At 38.6% G+C, this 14,927-nt stretch overlaps 1 protein-coding gene across 1 annotated transcript in view; it reads right to left on the bottom strand.

Moving 5' to 3' along the window:
* OLFM3 (olfactomedin 3) overlaps window positions 1-14,927 on the bottom strand; it is a 46,835-nt gene that overhangs the window by 17,986 nt on the left and 13,922 nt on the right. The window contains exons 3-4 of the mRNA XM_052637581.1: window positions 9,308-9,463; window positions 4,385-4,604 (exon numbers count right to left, since the gene is read on the bottom strand). Coding sequence (XP_052493541.1) covers window positions 4,385-4,604; window positions 9,308-9,463 — 376 coding nt within the window. The remainder of the gene's footprint in view (window positions 1-4,384; window positions 4,605-9,307; window positions 9,464-14,927) is intronic.

Below are 14,927 nucleotides of genomic sequence, written 5' to 3'. Positions count from 1 at the left end.
GAGCCTCGTGATGAAAGTGAAAGAGGAGAGCGAAAAAGTTGGCTTAAAGCTCAACATTCAGAAAACAAAGATCATAGCATTCAGTCCCATCACTTCATGGCAAACAGATGGGGAAACAGTGGAAACAGTGTCAGACTTCATTTTTTTGGGCTCCAAAATGACTGCAGATGGTGACTGCAGCCATGAAATTAAAAGATGCTTCTTCCTTGGAAGAAAAGTTATGACCAACCTGGACAGCATATTGAAAAGCAGAGACATTACTTTGCCAACAAAGGTCCATCTAGTCAAGGCTATGGTTTTTCCAGTAGTCATGTATGGATGTGAGAGTTGGACTACAAAGAAAGCTGAGTGCTGAAGAATTGATGCTTTTGAACTGTGGCGTTGGAGAAGACTCTTGAGAGTCCCTTGGACTGCAAGGAGATCCAATCATTCCATCCTAAAGGAAATCAGTCCTGAATATTCATTGGAAGGACTGATGCTGAAGCTCAAACTCCAGTACTTTGGCCACCTGATGTGAAGAGCTGACTCATTTGAAAAGACCTTCATGCTGGGAAAAAAACTGAAGGCAGGGGGAGGAGGGGATGACAGAGGATGAAATGGTTGGATGGCATCACTGACTCAATGGACATGAGTTTGAGTAAACTCAGGGAGTTGATGATGAACAGAGAGGCCTGGCGTGCTGCAGTCCTTGGGGTCGCAGAGTTGGATACGACTGAGTGACTGAACTGAACTGATAATATATTGGTTGCTAGATTGTATAGTTTTGATTAGGTAAAATAAAAATAGAATACCATGTTTTCATGTTTTTTTACTTGTTTTTCATTACCTAGATACAGTTTTGGTTCAACAAACTTTTTGTTGTAGTTACCAAAAACATGTTAACTAATTAATACAATTTATTTGACACATTCTTTTAAACTTGTGGTCCATGGTGGAAAATTAATTAAATGAATCTTTGACATGTATTGCTGATCACAGTGCTGAGGCCTAAGGACACCATAGAGACATTATCCATGTTTCAGTAAGGAGAAATATGTTGAATTTGTGTCTGCATAGATTAACGCTTTTTGTCCCAAATATAATTTTTAATATTGGGGGAGATTCTGTGTCAGAAGTTATATGTGGATTAGAAAAAACAAACAGGGTTGAGAAAGAGCTGAGAGGAGTGTAGAATTACCTAACTGTAGCAGAAATTTTTTCCAGCTCAGTAAACTCAGAGTATATGTCAGAAGTAAGTAAGTGAGTAAGTAAGTGTTAGTCACTCAGTCATGCCAGACTCTTTGTGACCCCATGGGATGCAGCCCACCAGGCTCCTCTGTCCATGAGATTTTCCAGGCAAGGATACTGGAGTGGGTTGCCATTTCCTTCTCCAGGGATCTTCCCAACCCAGGGATCGAACCCAGGTCTCCTGCACTGCAAGCAGATTCTTTATCGAGTGAGCTACAAGGGAAGCCCTATATGTCAGAAGTAAAGTTCACTTCTAAAGTATAGCAAATCCCAAGAGTTTGCTGTGTTAATCCTTCAAAAACATAACTTGGCACACTCCAAGGTGATGACTAGGTGTAGTGTTTCTGTTGCTTGTCTTTTTTTTTTTTAAGCAGAATCCATTTGTGCTAAGTAGGTGCCTGGACTTAGCATACAAAACCAGTGGCTTGGGTTTATTGTAAAATGGTAGGAATGACAGAGTGAATTGATATACAAGGTCTTTAATGGTTCACCGACAACAAATGGACCTCTTCCACATCAAATTGAAGCCCTACATAGACCAGTCCTATGTACCGTCATTTACAGAAAATCTTTACCCAGATGTTTTATGGGCTAATAAATACGCATTTGGATACTTCTTTGAACCACTAAAGTAACTTAGATATTGAGAACCCTCAAAGAATTCTTCATTTGGGATTTTTTTTCTTGTTTGGTGCAGACATCGTTTAGCAAGCTATGAAATCAATCTGTACATAGAACTAAAAGTATTTCTTGATTAAAAAAAGAATAAAATATAACAGCAGAATTTATGTCAGTAATGTTTACCTATTTTCCATTAGCAGTAAACTCCATGGTTTGAATTATAAAAGCAAACCATATAAAGGAGTTTTTAAGTGTTGTATTAAATGACTTTTCCCGTGCTTAGTCTTAGTCAGTCCTGTCCATCTTGACACAAATATGCGGCTGAAGGAGATAATTTTTTTTGTAAGTAAAAGAGATTGTTCTGTTAGGTTTTGAAATACCTAATATTTACTCTGTTGAAAGTTTAGAAATTGTTATATGACTGCTTATAGAATTAATTTACTCAGCAAATTTTACTAATTTAATCAGGTTTTTAGGCATTGAGAGATACAGTATTTAGAGTGAATTTCATAGACACTGTGCTTATTCTTGTGGAACAAGACTCTAACAAAAGAGTCATTCAGTTACACACAAAATGATAATGAAACATGGAAAGTCCAATCATTGATGAGACATCAAGATTTGAGAGCACCTAGCGGGGATGCAGAGGGTGCAGGGAGAGGGCTGTGAAGATTCTGGTGAGGCATAACATTTAAATTGAGACCTGCAAAATGAATAAGACTTTGGCACATGTGGCAAGTGAAAGTGTATTTATTGATAAAGAAAAGATAAAGAGAGTGTTTCAGGAAAAGGGACAAACCAAGCCTCAATAATGGTCCTATGGTTAGAGTGTAGACCACATGTGAAACTGGGACATAGTGTGTAAGAGGAGAAAAGACAGGACCTAAAATGAGGATACGGGCTTCCCAGGTGGTACTAGTGGTAAAGAACTCACTTGCCAGTGCAAGAGATGTAAGAATCATGGGTTCAATCCCTAGGTCAGGAAGATCCCCTGGAGAAGGAAATGGCAGCCCACTCCAGTATTCTTGCCTGGGAAATCCCACGGACAGAGGAGCCTGGTGGGCTGTGGTCCATGGGGTCACAAAGAGTTGGACATGACTGAAGTGACTTAGCAGCAGCAGGAGCAATGAGGATGTAGGGAGAACCACACATGAAGGCCATCTTAAGCCTCATGCCCTAGGAGTGACTGTATCCTAAAGCATAAGGGATGCATAGGAGATTTTAAATAGAGGAAAATAATTTCAGATGTATATTTTAAAAAATCTCTTTGGCAATAATGTGGAGAGTGGGTGGAGAAGAACAAGTAGTGGAATCTACTCAGGTCATGACCTTAGGTGAAAAAGTATGGCCCTTGCATGATGAGAAATAAGGAACTGAGGGTTACTACACATGTGTTTACCTTTAGGGGTTTATGTTGCTGCCTTCTGATTAATTTTGTTGGAGTCTCTTGGAAATCCTGAGATGACTGCTGCAGGGCCTCCCATGTGGTTATTCCCCATTTTATTTTGAGACTGTGATTACTGAATGCAACATTTTGCAATTCAGCTGTTTTTATCATTTGGATTGCATCTGTAAAATAAGTAGTCTTTAAAATGTTCTTGTAAGTCATCCAAATTTTAAGTATTTACATTGATTCTCTGAATGTTTCTTTACTAGAAATTCTTTTTTTCAAATTCTTCAGTCCTCTTTCCAGTTTATTTCATATTCTAGAAAAGTTTTTCTTTTCCTTGAGAGAACACTTTCTATGGTTATTGAGCACCCGCCTTCCAAATCCTATCATGTCACATCAACAACTAAAATATTATTTCTAAATGGACTTACAACCCCTCCCTATTCAATTCATGGACCATTATTTAGTTCATATAAGTTACAAACTAGCCTCCTGATGACTTCAATTGAGTAACTAGCTTATGCATGCAACAGAAAAGTTTGTAAATTCAGACCAGGTTGAACCACACATTTTAGTAGTTAAGAATTCGAGTCCATGACGCAAGTCGAATGCTTGGCCCCTTGTAGAGCAGTGAATATGCATTTGAGTAAGTGCCTCCTTTTTATCTCTTGAGTGGATCAGAGCATCTGATAGCAGCTCTGCATGGTAGAGGAATGGTTGTCGTTTCCTTTAGCATTGCTATTTCACATTTCTTCCCAGGGCCATATCCTTTTCCCTAGTCTCTGTCTTCCTCCACTACCAGAAATGGCTTCCCTCTTCCCTTGGCCAAGCAGTGATTGATCATCACCTATCCTCTGTCTGAAATAAAACTTATTTTCATAGTGTAGCCAATAGAGTTGCTGTGTCTGTCAGATCTCTTTATTTCAAGTGATCAAACAGTCACAGGGTGCTCTGGAAGTCAGGCAGCCATTAATCAGAAAGACCAGGAATGGTGAAGCCTTTAAGGAACACTTGCTTTACACTTAGAAAGCAGGCACTGGTTTCCCTATAAGTAGGAGTTCATGACTATTTGCAAAATGCAAGAGAGCAGTTTTCATTGAAACTACTTAAAAACACAAGCTGGACAAATGGAATTGCTCTACTCACTTAGCTTCTTCATGCAGTCACGAAGTCTGGTTTCCAAGCTGAGCACCCTTTGATGTAGCTCCTCATAGTCATAGGCACCGATCTCCTCCTGAATTCCCGTGAGGACAGCAGACAGATTCCGGATTTCCTCCTTGAATTGGGTGATTAACTTGGCATCTGTTTTGTACTGTTCTAGCACAGGTATCAAAGGCAGGAGCTCGTCCATCTTCTCTTTCAGCTCCTGTGAAAAGCAGCCAGTTGTTTCTGAGAATCACTTAACCAGATCGAGCAGCTACATTCTTCTTCATGATGCTACAGGAAGATTATTAAAAAAGATTCACAATGCCTTATTGATTTTTTATTGAAATTGGGTATTTCAGCAGCATGTAAGTGGCCACATGATCATTAGTAGTAAATCCACTTATCTCATGATTCAGTACAAGAACATCTCTTTAAATGGTTACATGATTTTCTATGCAACAAACTGATCCTTATCATAATGACAGAACTTCCTATGGTAGCAGTTAGTGGTTTATGTAAAATATTGCTTTCTGGTGACTTTTTATAAAGTGAACAATGCATTATTTAGTCAGGAAATATCAGTAGGGTCCATCTTCTAAATATGATTATAAATAGATCAAATACGCTGTTTAGCCAAGTCTATTTACCCATTAACTAATTATCAATAATAGAAGGGTATTTATAGAAAGTTTTGGATCCTGGAAGAGCTTTACACTAACAGAATTTTTCCAATTCTGGGCTTGTTCCACTCCTCCCTTCTACTCCTCCCTCTTTTTAATATCCTTCTTAGCACAGCATCATTAGGAATGTAAGTTTATCAAGCATAAAAAATCATGCAAAGCTTTGCAAAGCTCAAAGAAATGTATGTTGCTGTTTGCTGTTTTGAATTATTTCTTATACTCTGACTTCATTTGCCTTAGCATAGGTAATTTAGAGCTCTTTATGTAGGGCAGAGTTGCTTACCAGTGTAGTGAATTAACTCTTTCAAGGACTAAGGTGGTCATGATTTATGTAATAAATGAGCATAGAGGTTTTTGAAATGGAAACACTGATTTTTGTCTAGAGAACAAGAAGTATACTTTGCCAGAGCAGTTTTTCCTCATTCTTGTTTTAGGAATGAGCCAGGCCTCCAGTTTCACTTTCAGTTTCTGGATGTGTCACCTTTTTTTCCTTTCCTTTAAGTTGATGGTGGTACCCAGTGGAAATATTCCATGAGTTTGATCCAGTTGTGAATTTATTACAAATTTTCTCATTTGTGGAAGAGCTGTTACTGCTATGATCATTTGAGAATAATCCATAGGTGTTGTCAGAAACCATGCTGTATGCTAACTAATTTAAGGAGCTGAAAATTGCATTTTACAATTACGTTTAGAAGATGTTATTACTGTCAATGTGTTAAAATAACAAGAGCTCCCATTGCCACCTTGATTTATGGACTTGTGTATCTTGTGGGAAAATTTCCATGTGTTCTGTAAGATTGGAATTCTCAGCATTTACCTGTATGTCCATGTTGAGTGGGAGGGGGCAGAGAGTCTTAATGATGAGAAACATTGATAAATATCACACTCAAAAGGCAGAGTTGCAGAGCTTTGCTCATTTTAGTGTCTCATTTTGAAATAAACTTCTTAGTTTGAGCATTTTGTGCTATCCCTAAAGGAAGACACAATTGCTTCATTAGAATTTTAATGAGAAGAGTTCTGATAGTACCATTTGCTGCATATTATAACAACTGTTACAGTGATGAGTTTTACATTCTGCTTATGGGTATATTGAAAAGAGAGCAATTCAGATGACATTTTTGGTGGCATTTTATTTCCCCTAAGCTAAAATCTATATATAGATATGGGTAAAAGTGTTGGTCACTTGCCCATGTCTGACTCTTTATGACCCCTTGGACTGTAGCCTGTCAATCTTCTTGTCTGTGGAATTCTCCAGGCAAGAATACTGGGGTGGGTTGCTATTCCCTTCTCCAGGGGGTCTTTCTGACCCAGGGATCAAATCTATGTCTCCTGCATTACAGGCAGATTCTTTACCATCTGAGTTACCAGTTTATATATATATGAACTTTGGAATCTTTTCAAAAATTTATAATTCAATTATTGGCAGTCAGTTCTAACTCAGAGCAATCGTCAGAGAGCAAAGAAAGTCTAACTAATGTACATATCAAATACTTAAAATATTAAAGTAGAGTAACACAGATCTGTGTGCTTAATAATCCTTTCTAGAATTTCACATTCTACTACATTGCTCTTATAGCAAAGAGTATAGCTAGACTATCTTACCCTACCAAGATCTCTTCATAGAAGAATGACAGTCTCAACTATGATATCTGAGACAAGTTTTTTTTTTTTCTTTTTTTTAATCATAAAGGATATGGAAGATACAACCTACTTAAATTTTTTGGCAAGTTGAAGATGGTGTACTAGAGGAGGATTTTCTTCCAATGTAAACATATTAAATGGTAAACTTACTTTTGGAATGTGCCGTTTCTTCTCAAATATGGCGGCTCAGCAGCTAGAGCAAAATCTGACTCATGGTAGGACTTGGTGAATAAACACATTCAACAAGTATATATTGAGCATTAATTATTATTATTATATTTAATTCAGAGAACTATGGTTTACATGGAGAGGCAATGTAGCATTGTTTTAAAGAGATTTAACTTGGGAGTTGGACTTTGTAGTTCTGATACGTATTAGATATACGATCCTAGATGAGTTGCATAATTTCTTTGTACATGAGTTTCTTCATCTGGATGATGGGAATAAACATAGTGTCTACCTTACAGGATTGTTGTGAAGACTAAAGTAGTTAATATATAATATATTTATAGTTATTGAAACTATATGTTGAATACATGTAGTTCTTCAGAAAAAATGATGCTATTATCATTATTGCTACATGGATTTTGACACACAAGTTTGGTATATACATGGATTACATGGATTAGGAAAATCAAAATCATTATGTCCCATGACGCTGCCTGAAAATTAAGTTTTCTTATTGGCAGCTTGTCTTCTGCTAGACACACTTATAGAATAGGCAGTTTTCTCTCTTTTATTTTTTCTCTCAGCCTTGTATCTTTTTGTTTCTTTGTCTCCTCTCTTCTCCCAAAAGTTCCCATAGATGCACATACGTCATCATGTGTCACCGACTCTGCCAGCCCTGGCCCCACAAGTAGTTCTTTGGCATGAGTTCTATATCTAAGTTTGAATGATTTTCACTTTGAGCCAGAAACTCTGAGCTCCTCTCCTTCCATCCCTCTTCCTTTCTGGGAATGCTCCCTAGGCACTGTAAGTGCTGGCTTGTCATTCCCTACTTAGTTGATGGCTACAGCATCAGGCTCACTGTATGCTGTATACCCTAATCTTGAATATTGAAAACTGACATAGAAAATCTTTTGGTTTTCTTGATCTCCTGTGTGATTTAATATTTCCTGGGGAAGAACGTGAGCACTAGTCCAAAACCATTTTCTTGATTATTGGTAAATCTTTCCCTGAAAAGATTTTTGATAACCCTTCCCATGAAGTTGTCTAAACAAAATTAATAGCTCCTCCCTTTGTGCTGTTAAGTAATGTTTATGCCTCTTTTTACTGTCAGTTTGACCAGTTTGTTGGGTCTCTTTCACAGAAGAGAGTTTATGCATTATATACCCAGCAGAGGGCCCAACACTGCTTTATACACACTATGTGCTCAATAAATATTGGTTAAAATTAATTTTTCATGCATTGGAGAGGGAAATGGCACCCCACTCCAGTGTTCTTGCCTGGAGAATCCCAGGGACGGGGGAGCCTGGTGGGCTGCCGTCTATGGGGTCACACAGAGTCGGACATGACTGAAGCGACTTAGCAGCAGCAGCAGCAGCAGGCCTTGCTCTAATTTGTTATAATTTCTTAACCTTCTGGCTTTGCTTGCTTCTCTCTTTAACCTCAAGATTCATCACATTAGCCCCTTCTCTCATCAGTACCCTGAAGTTTCTTACCCTCTTGTCCTTATTTTGTATATTTCTCATAAAACTTTGAAACTGGCTCTCTATTCAGGCTCCTGAGCAGCAATGAGGGAAATGACAAAACAATGATAATTTCTGCCTTATTAAACTGTGTCATGCAGAGACCCTATTTTGTGTCCCTATCTCCCTGCCAATCACAATTATGTGTGAAAAGCACTTCTGATGTTTGGCCAAGAACTTGAATTTAGGCCCATTCCCTCAGCCTTAGCAGTGAATCTTACTTCCTAATTGGCAGGAAAAGCAGAGGCTATTATGTTTGTAAAATCTTAGTATGTTTTATAAACTATGTCCTTTGCCTTTGTCTGGCAGATTGTGACTTTTTCATAGAAGATCAAATGGCATTATCATGGTCAGATTTTATTTCAATCTATGACAGTGTCATAAGTGTCCACACACATAGTGTGCTCAAAAGCACCATTTCTCCATTTTCTGTGTTTCTAGATAGTCAATAAATGGCTTAAAAATTGAAAAAAAAAACTTTATTTACATCAAATAGTGAAACCAACCCTCTTTTATGTGCTGTTAATAATGGTGGTATTATTGCTTCTTTTAATAATTTATATTCTCTATATTTCTCTTCATTTTAGCAAAGCATAAAATCATCAGAAAGTCTTTGACAAATTTAGTTATTAATTTTCCTAGATTTCCCATTGGCATACACATTGAAATGCCTTTAAATCTATACACAGTCTCCACCTAGCTCAAGGAGGGTGAGGCTGTTTTTATAGCAAGTTTTCTATGCATTCCAACCAGCTAATGGTCAGTTTCAGTGGAGAGATGATTGACGTCCCACTGAGTCTTGAACTTTACGTATATGGGCCAATGCACAGTTATTTCTAGCTGAGTGTCATGGTGGCTGTCCATTGTACTCAGTGTCTTATTTGCATTAATAAGACAGCTGAAGTCACACCTACTTGAAAATGCTTGGTCATTAGTGTCTTCCGGTCATCTTCAATCTGCCGAAACTTGGCCTTCAGCCCTTTCATTTGTGTTTCCATTTTTAGGACGTATTGGAAATCTCTTTGAGTTCTCAAGTTTAAGACTTCAATAGATTGGGACATATTCTGAACCTGTTAAATAAGAACACTGGCTGTACATTATTGTCTATACTACTGAGGTATATGCAAAAAAAAAAAAATCAGTTTTTTCCACTAATAAAACTGGCAGTGCCAAATCCATAATTACATTCCCACAGGACATACTTTCAGAAGGGCAATTCTTCAGAAGAAACATTCCAATAATGTAGCAAAAGAAAATTACAGCTAGGCAGGAAATAATAAAATGAACATTCTAGCATTAGAAATGACTAACTATAAATAAGAATTTGATATATCATATAATAAATTAAAAAAATAGAATATTCATTTCCAGAGCTTAGTAAGCTTATGATGGCTCAATCTGTTAAATGTTAAGATAAGTCGTTTCTATCAGTACTAACTCTGACATCCTCAAAGTCTGGGATGCTGAGCAATTTTGGGGGTAGTGAAGTGTCCAACAGATCTAGAATGCATGTATTCCAGTATAGTTACTTCAGGCTGCATGTGATGTACTCCCAGGGGTGAGGCTGAATTGAGCAAGATGAATGGTTGTAGGGCTGGGACACCTCCTAACTTGGAGAGGGTACTGTTGAAGAGACCTGGAAATCCCTTTGCTGTTCACCTGTAACTGTCACAACATTATAAATTCGCTATTCTCCAATACAAAATGAAAAATTTCAAATGATGTGCATCAAGATATGGAAGGATTAGAATACATATTAGGTGGTTGATATTTCTTTCCTGGTGGGTGGTGAGATGTGGGTAAGAAGAGAAGTAACAAAATATTGCAGAAAGATGTCCCTGGTAATTATTATATATAAATCCATCTACATAGAATTATATTTTTACTTACATAAATGAATACATGAAAGCATGGTAAAAAATGGTGGGATTTCAGGTGAGTTTTGCCTCATTTGGGCTTCCCTGGTAGTTCATCTGCTTAAGAATCTGTCTGCAATTCAGGAGACCCTGGGTTCGATCCCTGGCTTGGGAAGATCCTTTGGAGAAGGGAACAGCTACCCACTCCAGTATTCTGGCCTGGAGAATGCCATGGACTGTGTAGTTCATGCAGTCACAGAGTCAGACACACCTGAGCGACTTTCACTTGCTTCATTTAATATATTTTTATCTGTTATTCTATATGTTTTAAAATAAACATGTATTATTTATGTAACATGTAAAAACTTATTTTCATTGTAAAACTTGTGAGTTACAAATAAGAAAGGGATGATTTGTTCAGAGACAAATTTCTGTCATCAGGTAAAGTCACAGAGCTTAGTGGACCAGCTAGATTTAAAGAGCCCATTGTCAATATATCCCTCAGATCTAGAATATTCAGAAAAGGCAGTGAATTATTCTGCCTTGGCTTGCCTCAGTTCCTCCACTATTTTTCCCCCAGAGGTCTTATTTTTCTGTTTCTCTTTCTGCTGTCTTAATGGATAGTCCTGTTCTTTACAAAACTTGTCTTTCAGGACATACTACAATCTCACTTATATTAACCTAATTGTGTAATGTGTGTGAATAGGAAGCACAAAAATGGCTGTCCTTCTGTAAATTCCATGAGCTTAGATGCTGTGCCTGTCATACCTCTTACCCCCAAGACCTTACACAGAACCAGGTATGGAATAATTGCTCAATAAATATCTTTTGGGTAAAATTATCTTATTTTTATCTATTGGGTAAAATTACCACAGACTTGTCTAACTCCATGAAACTATGAGCCATGCCATGTAGGGCCACCCAACACAGGTGGGTCATGGTGGAGAGTTCTGACAAAATGTACTGCACTAGGCAAGGGAATGGCAAACCACGTCAGTATTTTTGCCTTGAGAACACCATGAACAGTATGAAAATGCAAAAAAGATAGAACACTGAAAGATGAAATCCCTAGGTCATTAGGTGCCCAATATGCTACTGGAGATCGGAGGAGAAACAACTCCAGAGAATGAAGAGATGGAGCCAAAGCAAAAATAACACCCAGCTGTGGATGTGACTGGTGATGGAAGTAAGATCGGATGCTGTAAAGAGCAATATTGCATAGGAACATGGAATATTAGGTCCATGAATCAGGACAAATTCGAAGTGGTCAAACAGAAGATGGGAAGAGTGAACATTGACATTTTAGGAATCAGAGAACTAAAATGGACTGGAATGTGTGAATTTAACTCAGATGACCATTATGTCTACTACTATGAGCAAGAATCCCTTAGAAGAAATGGAGTAGCCATCATAGTCAACAAAAGAGTCTAAAATGCAGTACTTGGATGCAGTCTCAAAAATGACAGAATGATCTCTGTTCATTTCCAAGGCAAACCATTCAGTATCACAGTAATCCAAGTCTATGCCCCAACCGGTAATGCTGAAGAAGCTGAAGTTGAATGGTTCTATGAAGACCTACAAGACCTACTAGAACTAACACCCAAAAAAGATGTCCTTTTCATTATAGGGGACTGGAATGCAAAAGTAGGAAGTCAAGAAACACCTAGGGTAACAGGCAAATTTGGCCTTGGAGTACACAATGAAGCAGGGCAAAGGCTAATAGAGTTTTGCCAAGAGAATGCACTGGTCATAACAAACACACTCTTCCAACAACACAAGAGAAGACTCTACACATGGACATCACCAGATGGTCAACACTGAAATCAGATTAATTATATTCTTTACAGCTGAAGATGGAGAAGCTCTATACAGTCAGCAAAAACAACACAGGGAGCTGACTGTGGCTCACATCATGAACTCCTTATTGCCAAATTCAGACTTAAATTGGAGAAAGTAGGGAAAACCACTAGACTATTTAGGTATGACCTAAATCAAATCCCTAATGATTATACAGTGGAAGTGAGAAATAGATTTAAGGGACTAGAACTGATAGACAGAGTGCCTGATGAACTATGGACAGAGGTTTGTGACATTGTACAGGAGACAGGGAGCAAGACCATCCCAGGAAAAAGAAATGCAAAAAAGCAAAATGGCTGTCTGAGGAGGCCTTGCAAATAGCTGTGAAAGAGAAGTAAAAAGAAAAGGAGACAAGGAATGATATACCCATCTGAATGCAGAGTTCCAAAGAATAGCAAGGAGAGATAAGAAAGCCCTCCTCAGTGATCAGTGCAAAGAAATAGAGGAAAACAATTGAATGGGAAAGACTAGAGATCTCTTCAAGAAAACTAGAGATACCAAAGGAACATTTCATGCTAAGATGGCCTCAATAAAGGACAAAAATGGTATGGAACTAAGAGAAGCAGGAGATATTAAGAAGAAGTGGCAAGAATACGCAGAAGAGCTGTACAAAACAGATCTTCACGACCCAGATAATCATGATGATGTGATCACTCACCTATAGCCAGACATCCTGGAATGTGAAGTCAACTGGGCCTTAGGAAGCATCACTACAAACAAAGGTAGTAAAGGTGATGGAATTTCATTTGAGCTCTTTCAAATCCTAAAAGATGATGCTGTGAAAGTGCTGCATTCAATATGCCAGCAAATAAGGAAAAGTCAGCAGTGCCCACAGAACTGGAAAAAGTCAGTTTTCACCCCAATCCCAGAGGCAATGCCAATGAATGCGCAAACTACTGCACAATTGCACTCATCTCACATGCTAATAAAGTAATGCTCAAAATTCTCGAAGCCAGGCTTCAGCAATATGTGAACCATGAACTTCCAAATGTTCAAGCTGGTTTTAAAAAGGCAGAGGAACCAGAGATCAAATGGCCAACATCCACTTAATCATCAAAAAAGCAAGAGAGTTCCAAAAAAAAAAAATCTATGTCTGCTTTGTTGACTATGCCAAAGCCTTTGACTATGTGGCTCACCACAAACTGTGGAAAATTCTGAAAGAGATGGGAATACCAGACCACCTGATTTTCCTTTTGAAAACCTGTATGCAGGTCAGGAAGCAACGGTTAGAACTGGACATGGAACAACAGACTGGTTCCAAATAGGAAACGGAGTATGTCAAGGATGTATATTGTCACCCTGCTTATTTAACTTATAGGCAGAGTACATCATGAGAAACGCTGGGCTTAAAGAAGCACAAGCTGGAATCAAGATTGCCGGGAGAAATATCAATAACTTCAGATATGCAGATGACATCACCCTATGGCAGAAAGTGAAGAGGAACTTAAAAGACTCTGATGCTGGGAGGGATTGGGGGCAGGAGGAGAAGGGGACGACCGAGGATGAGATGGCTGGATGGTTCCACTGACTCGATGGATGTGAGTCTGAGTAAACTCTGGGAGATGGTGATGGACAGGGAGGCCTGGCGTGCTGCGATTCATGGGGTCGCAAAGAGTCGGACGCGACTGAGCGACTGAACTGAACTGAACTGGACTGCAAGGAGATCTAGCCAGTCCATCCTAAAGGAGATCAGTCCTGGGTGTTCATTGGAAGGACTGATGTTGAAGCTGAAACTCTAATACTTTGGCCACCTCATGTGAAGAGGTGACTCATTTGAAATGTCCCTGATGCTGGGAAAGATTGAAGGCGGGATGAGAAGGAGACTTAGTCCATGTGGTGGTTGGATGGCATCACTGACTCAATGAGACGAGTTTGAGTAAACGCTGGGTGTTGGTGATGGATAGGGAATCCTGGCATGCTGCTGTCCATGGTGTCGCAAAGTTGGATACGACTGAGCAACTGAACTGAACTGAAAATTGTCTTTGGCTTTCAGTAGCAGTAAAAGGTAACAAGTTAATATTTTAAGAAAAGTGTCTTTCTCCTGTCAGTGGTTAGGCTATAGTATTACATGGCTCTGAAATATTTCTTAATTTACTATCATTCCTACATTCAGAAAGCTTTGTTTAGAAAAATCTTTGATTCAGCACAAAATTACTGAGGCAACATTGAAAGCCTGGTGACTGCATCTTAGATAAATGCAGTGCTTTCAAAATAATTTTCATCTCTCTTATGGTTAAGCATGAAAGAACAAAAACCATTTGTGTTAAAGAAACACGCTACACATTTAAATGCGGTATTTGTCTATGAAGACAGTCATCATTAGCATGGCCAATATTCTCCTAGGATTTCTGTGTACTTTGGCAGAGTCCATAGAGTTAAGGAAGATCCCCTGGAGAAGGGCATGGCAACCCACTCCAGTATTCCTTTCTGGAGAATCCCTGTGGACAGAGAAGCCTGGTGGGCTATAGACCATGGGGCGGGAAAGAGTTGGACCTGACTGAGTAAGCACACACAGCACATAGAGTTATAAATTGATAGACAAGTGAGATATTCTGGATAGTTAAAACACCCTCTCTTTTATTTTGCCTCTAAGTTACCCTATGAAGTTAATTTTCAACTTTATTTGTGTTATGGGAAAATGTACTGAGAGAATTTTTGCTGAGACTTAATGTGACCTTCAGTATTGAATAATCATGTATAATTATAAGAGCTACATTTGGGGTGTGACAAGAGATGGAATAGTCTAGTTGGGAAGGATGGTTCTGGGCTGCCTTTTGCTTTTCCTGATGGCCGTACCTCAGACTGTTTACTTTCCCACTGG

Source organism: Budorcas taxicolor, chromosome 3 (assembly GCF_023091745.1).
Source record: "Budorcas taxicolor isolate Tak-1 chromosome 3, Takin1.1, whole genome shotgun sequence".
Classification (NCBI taxonomy): domain Eukaryota; kingdom Metazoa; phylum Chordata; class Mammalia; order Artiodactyla; family Bovidae; genus Budorcas; species Budorcas taxicolor.
Note: the sequence above shows the minus strand (reverse complement) of the source record. Positions and strands in the feature narration are given on the sequence as shown.